Raw genomic sequence first — 9,877 nt, forward strand, 5'->3', positions numbered from 1 at the left:
TATGTAATGAATGTGTTGTAATGCCCTTATTCAGTGTTCTTTTTATTTTGTCTCAGCATTTAGATACAATATTCTACTACATGAGGAAGAAGGCGAAATATGAACCTAATAATGTTGTGAAGTTCACTACAACTGATTTTGTATTTAGAAATAAGATCGATGCTCTTTATCAAGACTTTGTGAAAAATGAAAAAAAAATTGTCATCCCTGAGAACACGAGGTTGAGGAGTATATCAGAGGCTTATATTGTGATGCAAACGTACCGTGGAACAAGGTTGATTATGTGTTATTTTCAATTTATGTTTCACAAGAAAAATCTAAACTTGGACACTAGATTTTGGGAGTTTTTGACTTTACTGATTGATGCATATATGTATACGAGTCCAACCGTATCAGGCGCAGTGATAAAGTTGTTCCAAAAGTGATGTTACCTTATCAAATATTGATACTGTATTTTCTGCAAAAGGTTAATTTCTATCTTGAGAAGGGCATTGACAAATCTGAAAATGACACTTTACAACAAACTCAATGGTATCTTATTGCATTCCCTTTTAAATGTTTATTTCACTTCTTTTTTTGTTGTTTTCCATATATTCACATAATATATTTCTTTTGTATAACAATAATTGTGGAGCATTTGTTTGTGCCTTTGCTGAATATTTTATTCATGGTAGAGATATTCCAAAAGAGATTGACATTGGTTATGTTCGCATGAGGTATGGAGATTTGTTGTGGGATTATGAAAAGCGAAAACTATAAGATGGTATAAAAGACAACAGTACAAAAAAAGCTGACAGATTATTTGGAAAGAAAAAGAGAAAGAGGATGCACAAGGAGTAGTAGTTATTGAAAATCACAGTACATGAAGGATTTTTAGCTATTTTTATGTGATTATGTAAAGCTCAAATAGTCTTTTAAAATTGAATCAACTTTTTTTTATGCGATAACGTAAAGTATACAATATAGAATCGCTACTGATTCATTTGTTGGTATCCTTATATATTTATGTTTTATTATCGAAGAATATTTTTTTTCTTTTCCTTGTGGTAAGTCTTGACCCTGAGGCAAGAGTTATTGAGTATCTTCTAAATTAGTAGACAATGTGGCAGGGCCAATTCATGCCCATGAGGTATAACTTGTTTCTATGGGGATTGTCTTATCATTACTTGTGTGCGGCTGTTACATGAGTATTTTGATCATTGTGAACTTTTCAATCACATTTATCCTCGATTAAATGGCATAAAATAAGAAACAGTTTAGCCCTTGTAATCTAAGGGTCATCTACTCCTCCTCGGTAGTTGGTTCTCCACTTTTATTTATTTGGTTAGATGTTTGCTTTGTTGATTGGTATCATTTTTTTTCCTACTCACAATTGAATACTCTCTCGTGCTTTTCTTTTGGTAATTTTTAAGATTTATTGCTTTTATTCTTGACTTATAGTATTTTAGTTTTTAGTCTAGAAGATTGATTCTCATATGGTTGTAAGATTGCAATATTTTTATAAACATATTTTGTATGGTAGGGGAAGAATGTTCTTTGAAAAATTATGAGTTGAACTACCTTTGATGTCTAAGTCTTACCTCTAGGGTAAGAGTTATAGATCATCTGCCAAATCATTATAGCTTATGTTAGTGTCAACTCTTGTTCATGGGGCATAACTTGCTCCTTTGGGGTCTAAAAGTCTTGCCTCTTGGGCAAGACTTATAGATTATCTACCAAATCATTACACACTAATCTAGTATCAACGCTTGGCCATGGGGCATAATTTGTTCGTTTGTTGTATTAATTTTTGCCTCTAGGGCACGTGTTGTAGATCATCTGTCAAGTTATTACACACTAAACTAGTGTCAACTCTTGCCCATAGGGCATAAATTATTTCTTTGGGGCTTAAGTCTTGCCTCTAGGGCGAGTGTTGTAGATCATCTACCAAATCATTACAGAATAATCTAGTGTCAGCTCTTGTCCATGAGGCATAACTTGTTCTGCATCTTGCCTTCAAGGCAAATTTTAAAGTGTATCCCATGAAATTATTTACATCACATCTCTTGGGAGTGTGGTCCTTCCCCGAATTCTGTTAATATGATATATTTTTACACATCAATATATGAAAAAATTTAACATGCTAAGTAATTTTTATAAATAATCAATAAGAAGGTACTGAGTTAAATACTTCACCACAAGTTAAAACTTTAAATAAATAAGAAGACATTCGTGAATGAAAGTCAAAATTACTTATTACTAACTAAAATAGGGGATCAAAAAATCCTATTATAACTGTTATTTTGATCCAACTTCTCGGATGAAAAGTAAAACTAATCATGTTTTTTTATTTTTTCTTTTTGTACACTCTTGCATACAGATGAGGGATAGGAATGTAGTGACAATTTGATCTGTTGTGCTTGGTTCTTTTGCATCTTGAACATCTATAATTATTTCTTGAAGATTCTGTTCTGCAAAGATATCTGGTTGTTTGTCTTCTCCCAAGCATAACCTTCGTATCTGGGGGTTTTGTGATCAGATTCTTTATGCTATCTAGAATAATCTATGATATTGTGCTTCTAACTGGTAGGATTTCTCCCTGGTATGTTTGTAGCCAAGATTTTCTTGAGAACCAATGAGAACAATAGCTAGACTTGTTCATATGTCTACTGTTTGTCGCTGTAATTGCATAAGTGCATGGTATCCCATATGTTTGTAATACCAAGCAATGACAAGTCCTACTCTTCAGGTCTACAATATATTCAATACTTTCTTCTCTTACAACAAATCTTATTGCATCAATAGGGTCTACTTGTAAATAAAATGATAAATAAATGACAACTTATATTTGTTACAATCTTGAAAGCTATAAAATATGATTAAGAGAAGAAAAGAGAAGAGTGATTTAGTCATCTATTTACAGGAGCAGAACCAATTATACAGAGCCAATAATGATGCTTCCAACATATGAGCATGAGAATCAGCTACAAATAAATTGAGATAAAACAGATATTGCATCTAACCTATGAGTAGAATCAACTATGATAGTGAAACATCTAGTATATGAGCAGAATCATTCATATAGAGCAATCAACCATACATAGAGGATAAATCTTGAGGCAACCAAAAAATAGCTACAATCAAGCATACAACATCCAATTACAAATCAAATACAACCAATGAGCACAATCAAGTCAGTTGTGGAGGTTATCCTTTTATAAAGATCATATATTTAATAGCATGTGGAGGTTATTCTTCTCAATTATCTACTAATTTTTTTGTATATTTCTCTATTATCAAAATACAATATCAATTACTTACTTTTAATTTCAAGACAACTTGAATCTTGTCAATCACCTCCACTTCCACCCAACGTGTGATGTCATGAAAGTTGCCTTGCGCTTTCATTTTTCTTTCATAAAATCATCTTTATAACTTGTTCTCAATGTAATTTATCAATTTCAGTATTGACAGTTGCCTTACTTTTCTCAGTATCGCATTCATGGACTCCACGTTGTTAGTCGTAAGTATATTGTACCTTCTGTTGGTATGAAATGAATGAGCCCATCTTTCTGGTTTTTCTTCTTTCAAGTACTCCGTAGCAACTTTGTTGACTTTTTCTATCTCACCCATAAAAGTATAAAATTCAGTGTGTTTTTATATTGTTGCTGCGTTGTAGAAGAGTGATAGAACCATATCTGAGAAGTATCTTTTTCTTAAATTCTTCTCCATGTGATCGATGCATATCCCGTGCTGACACTCTGGATAGACATTTGCAATGGCTGGGTGACGATTTGATAGAATAGACAATTGTTTACGTACCCCAATTGCATTTCTTAACTGATTGAAGAACCAGTTATAAGACTCATTATTTTCTGCAATTCCAAAAGCCAAAGAAAATATATTGTTGTTTCTGTCCTTTAACACTGCGATCATGAGGACACCACGATATTTTGACTTCAAAAATATTGCATCTATCATTATTACCGGTTTACAGTTGGTCCATCCAATGATTGAAATGCCATAAGCAAAAAATGCATACTGAAACCTATGTTGAGCAAAAGAATATTAGTAACAATTTGCATTTGATGTTTATAATCACCGTACAATAATTTTTTAAACTAAGTCTTGCCCATGAGGCAAGAGTTGCATATATGTTAATAATCTAATCAGTGCAACTAAAGAATAAACTTTTACCTCTTGGGCAAAAGTTTTCAATTTCAACAGTATAATATTTGTACCTATTCTAAACTAAGTCTTGCCTATGAGGCAAGAGTTGCATATATGTTAATAATCTAACCAGTGCATTTAAAGAATAAACTTTTGCCTCTTGGACAAAAATTTTCAATTTGAACAGTATAGTATTTATACCTGTTCTAAACTAAGTCTTACCCATGAGGCAAGAGTTGCATATATGTTAATAATCTAATTAGTGCAACTAAAGAATTAACTTTTGCCTCTTGGGCAAAAGTTTTTAATTTCAATAGTATAGTATTTATACCTATTCTAAACTAAGTCTTGCCCATGAGGATATGTTACTAATCTAATCACTGCAATTAAAGAATAAAATTTTGCCTCTTGGACAAAAGTTTTCAATCTCAACAGTATAACATCTGTACCTATTCTAAACTAAGTCTTGCCCATGAGGCAAGAGTTGCATATATATTAATAATCTAACCAGTGAATTTAAAGAATAAACTTTTGCCTCTTGGACAAAAATTTTTAATTTGAACAGTATAGTATTTATACCTGTTCTCATCATCCCTCTTTATGTTTGTGTACATGCTTGGGTTGTTTTCTTTCATCATGTGAAGATACGATGGCAATATGTTGTAGTTCTCTTCCGTCGTTCCTCTTATCACCGTATAAGCATGTTGTATCGCTCGCCATCCTTTGTTGTAAGATTTGATTATTCTATATTTCCTTCTCATTTCATCTACCACAAAGTTTGGTGTGATTATATTACTAGAGTCACACACCAGCTCTAGTATGTAGTCACATATGACCTTTGATGTCACATTCCTGTGGTCAGACATTATGAAATCAACCAAGCAACTGTGAGCCTTTTCATATGTAGTAACCTAAAAGAGTAAAGAATCGACAATCTTCAAGGCATGAAACTGTCATATGCAGTTGTCGTCCAAACATCACAGTGAATATCTTTTTGTGCTTGATTTGATAACCTTAAATTGGATGTTGTGTGTAATTACAATGTTTGACATGCACGTCACCATATTTAGTTTGTCAATGAAGATCGACTTGACATTTACCTCATTCAAAGAGGCATTGTGTCTCAAGAGAGTAGTCTCGACATCAATTATCCTCTCTTTTTATCGTACCATCTTAATCTTGGATGGTTGCCCCATTTCTTCAGCTATTTCAGCCTCCAATATTGGTTCAATAACCATTAGCTCATTATTTCTATTGATACTTTCAATTGATTGTCCCATATTGTATTTCTCAATACTGATTTCTTTTTCATCCATTTCAAGCACAACCCTTGTGAAAAATGAAACAACAAAAGATTAGTAACAATTTAATTTAGAATATATATCTTCAACAAGTAAAATCATTAAAGAGTAAGGCATAGTCAACTATTGCCCATGGAGCATAACTGTCTAAGTCTTGCCTCTAGGTAAAGAGTTATAGGACAACTGTCAAATCATTACAGACTAAGGCAATGTCAACTCTTGTCCATGGGGCATAGCTGTCTAAGTCTTGCCTCTGGGGCAAGAGTTATAGGTCATCTGCCAAATCATTACAGACTAACGCAGTGTCAACTTTTGCCTATGGGGCATAACTTGAAATGTATGACAGAATCTGAAGATGCTAAAATTGCACTTGAAACTACTGAATAACACACACTATAGGGGTAATTTTGAGAGGGTTGTTTACTTCAGAGATAGATTGCAAGTGATACAACATAGTTTATCAACTCGATACTATGATAGTATGGTCTTGAAAGAGAATGATGTACTGACTATTCTTGAGAAATGGAGCAATATTGAAGAAAGCATGTTACAATAAAAATTCAGGGTTTTGTGTATAAGTTAGGTGATTCAAACCCCATGTATTTTAGTGAAGTTATAAAAGAAAAAAGGTAACAAGAAGCAGATAGTGGAGCTTATTTCTTTGAATTATGTTAAATGGGCGGATCCTGAGGATATTAAGCATGCGATTATTACTTTTTACCAATCTTAATGGAGTGTGACTAACCAATACTACCGCAGTTAACAAAAAAATTTATGAAGAATGACCCCTCTTTATGTCATCAGCAACAAGTTAAATTACGTCGTTCAGTCACTGATAAGGAAATCTATAATAGCCTCTGTTATATAGGAGATGATAAAGCTCTAGGTGTTGATATCTACAATGCCTTATTTTTGTAAAAAAGCTTAGCCAGTGATTAAATATGATGCGTGTTCAACAATGAAGGATTTTTTTTAACAATGAAAAGTTGTATAATGCAGTGAACTGTACAATAGTAACCTTGTTACCTAAAGTGCCAAATTCTACTACCATTAGAGAGTTTAAACCCATTACCCGTTGCTCTATGTTATACAAGCTAATAGCTAAGGTGTTCTCTCTTAGAATCAATAAGTTAATGCTTCTTTAATCTCTAAAACATAGGTTGAATTCATCCGAGATAGAAAATGAGTTATTAATATTATGATTGTTCATGAATTGGTTAAAGCTTAAGTGGAAAAAATTATCTCAGTCAGATGTATGTTAAAAGTGGATATACAAAAGGCTTATGATACTGTAGATTGACCCTATTTGAAGCAGATCCTGATTGACTTGGGCTTTCCTTGCAAGTTTATTAGATGAGTGAAGCATTGTGTGACCACTGATAGATTAGTGAAGTGGAATATTCAGATTGACTTTGTGTGTATTTTGTGCAAGCAAGTGAATGAAACAAGAGATCATTTGTTCATGGAATGTAACTATACAAATACAGTATACAAGAGGTTGCTTTGCTGGCTAAATAGTACTCAACCACTATCTGCTACATGAGTTGCAATGTATGATTGGATTAAGCAGAGAATTAAAGGCAAGAGACACATATCCCAAGAATGAAAACTGATACATACTGAATTTATATGTGCAGTTTGGCATGAGAGAAATGCAAGGTTGTCCAACAAACTGAGACAACTAAAGAAGCTTGCAAGAAAGGTAGCTTTGTAGTTTGTGTTCGAGCTATAGAAACAATCAAACTTATTTTTGTACCACCTTGACCTTATACGTTTGGTCTTCCCAAAAAATATTGTGATCAACGTTAACTCCCATATTAACAGTTTTTTCCTCCAAGACCAAACTCCCGCAACTACTCAAACACAATTATAATCACAATAACAAACTCCCCACAACCTGTACAATTTCTCATCATCTTCTAACAATTCCTCATCATCTTCTAATGCTAATTATACCACTAGTTTGAAATACTTGAAACTAATTTCTTGTACCATCTTGACGTTATATGTTTGGCCTTTCCAAAAAATGTTGCGATCAACGTTAACTCTCATATTAACGGCTTTTTCCTCAAAGACCAACCCCCCACAACTACTCAAACATAATTATAACCGCAATAATAAACTCCCCACAACATGTTTGACACAATTCCTCAATGGTAAATATGTTACTACAACAACAGCATATCCCAACTTCAGCTTACGTTCGCCTCCCAAAAAATCAAATCAATGTGTTAATTATATAACGAGCTAAAATTACTACAATGAATCAATAAGCTAAAATTACCACAATGAATTTTGATGATGAAACTCATACCTGAAGAAACCTTACGGCTAAAGTCGATTCTGTGAATTTGAAAGAAAAAGCGGAAGAAAGAAATTTAACAGCGAATTTATTGGAGTAGGGATAATTTCGTCCAAAAAAATATGAGTTAACAAGTTAAGACTATTTTAACAAAACCTTTTTATTTGAAGCTAAAATTTGAAAGTCACCCTAATTTGGGTCTATTTTTTTTTAGAATAACCCCTCTTTTTTAAGATGAGAAACCCATAAACGCAAAGTTTTGAATTGGTCCACATTTCATACACTTCCCCGTGATGAAATTATATAGTTAGTGAGATCATATAATGTAACATCAAACTTTCCTCCCTAAGTTTCAAGAAAGAATACTACCTTTATTTTTCTGTATTTGTAGCCAAACAGTAACACCCCACCCCCCACCCTCCCCCCAACCCCACCTCTCCGCTAACTACTAAGCCCACCTCCCCAAACTGATTAGTGATAATAAAATAACAAACTACTAATTTGGTCCTTGCATCTAAGCTCTCAATATGGTGTGATACTTGTGAATTGTGATATATGTTCTAAAATCTAAACCAAAATGCAAATTTGATAAATTCCCATCAAAGGTATCAAAGAGGGAGTATGACAATTATATGAGGGGCGGGGAGGGGTGGGGGGGTGGGGATCATGGAGCATAGTCCCAGAATGGCTAGATTTAACTTTTGAAAGTGTAGACAAAAAAGAAAAAAGAAAATATTGTAAATTCCAAGGAAGTTGTTTATACTACAGTATTTTATAATGGCCGATCAATCATTGGTTTTTGTCTAAAAACAATTATAGAGTCTTGTCTTTTTTTTATTGGATCATACTATTAATCATTGGTTATTCTATTCTTTTTGCAAATTTATTTTTAGATAAATTTATTTTTAGATTTATATTTTTTTACGACAGATTCTCAAAGATTATTTTTTTTCGTTCAAATTGTAAGTGATCTAATTTTTATGACAATTTCCTCTAATAAATCTTATCATTTAATTGCTTTTAAACTTACACTAATCCCTCCCTCTATTGTAACTTTTGGAAGTTCTTTCTCTAGTCAAAATTACAAATGAAAAAAGTAGAAAATTTAGAAACCATCTTTATTGCAACAACTTCTATTGATGATCAACCAAAGGTTGAAGAAGAATTACTTGAGAAATTGACACAAACAAAGAATTGGGATGGTCGTTTGCTCCACAAGTACAAAGGCTTTTGGTGTCCAACAAGATTGGTTCTACCTTTAGTTTCCATTGAAAAACAATTCCAATCAGATTATGAGAATATTATTGACTTCATTATCTTAGCAACCTTGCCAAAATCAGGTACTACTTGGTTAAAAGCTCTCATTTTTAGCATTATTAATCATCATGATCATCATCAAAAAAGCCAATTACTTACTTCTAATCCTCATGAATTAATTCGTTTCGACTTTGATATCATGTACAAAACTCCTCCTCAAAGTTCAATAATTTTTCCAAAAATATTTGCAACTCACTCACCTTATGATGCTCTTCCTAGTTCAATTCAACAATCCCACAGTAAGATTATATATTTATGTAGAAATCCTCTAGACCAATTTATTTCTACGCGATTTTTCGTTCTTGAAAATAATTTTGAGGGTGAAAATGAGCCCTCAACAATTGAAGAAGCATTAGAAATGTTCATCAAGGGAATACACCCTTTTGGACCCTTTTGGAAACATATGTTAGGCTATTGGTATGCAAGTTTAAAGGACCCTAAGAAGGTGTTGTTTTTGAAATATGAAGATATAAAAGGTGACACATTATTGTATGTTAAGAAAATTGCTGAGTTTTTGGGATGTAGTTTTTCAAAAGAGGAAGAGGAAAATGGAATGATTGAAGATATTGTAAGGATTTGTAGCTTTGAATATCTTAAGAATTTGGAAGTTAACAAGGACCCAAGTGGAGAATTTATGAATGTGAAATATAGCTCTTTTTTTAGGAAAGGACAAATGGGAGATTGGGCTAATCATCTTACTATTTCTTTGGCTAAAAGTTTTGATGAATTCTTGAAAGAGAAGTTGGGTGATTCTGGCTTGACATTTGAGATATTTACTTCAACTCAAGAGCATGCACATGATGATTGA

General features: G+C 32.9%; 1 protein-coding gene across 1 annotated transcript; it reads left to right on the plus strand.

The window, feature by feature from the left end:
* Positions 1–8,839: 8,839 nt before the first annotated feature.
* Positions 8,840–9,877, plus strand: LOC107857968 (cytosolic sulfotransferase 15). Its single transcript, XM_016702723.1, has one exon. The coding sequence runs from the start codon at positions 8,840–8,842 to the stop codon at positions 9,875–9,877; it is 1,038 nt and encodes a 345-aa protein (XP_016558209.1).

Source organism: Capsicum annuum, chromosome 2 (assembly GCF_002878395.1).
Source record: "Capsicum annuum cultivar UCD-10X-F1 chromosome 2, UCD10Xv1.1, whole genome shotgun sequence".
NCBI classification, from domain to species: domain Eukaryota; kingdom Viridiplantae; phylum Streptophyta; class Magnoliopsida; order Solanales; family Solanaceae; genus Capsicum; species Capsicum annuum.

Excerpts from the sequence above, each read along its gene's own strand:
- LOC107857968 (XM_016702723.1), top strand. The coding sequence starts at position 8,840 with ATGAAAAAAGTAGAAAATTTAGAAACCATCTTTATTGCAACAACTTCT.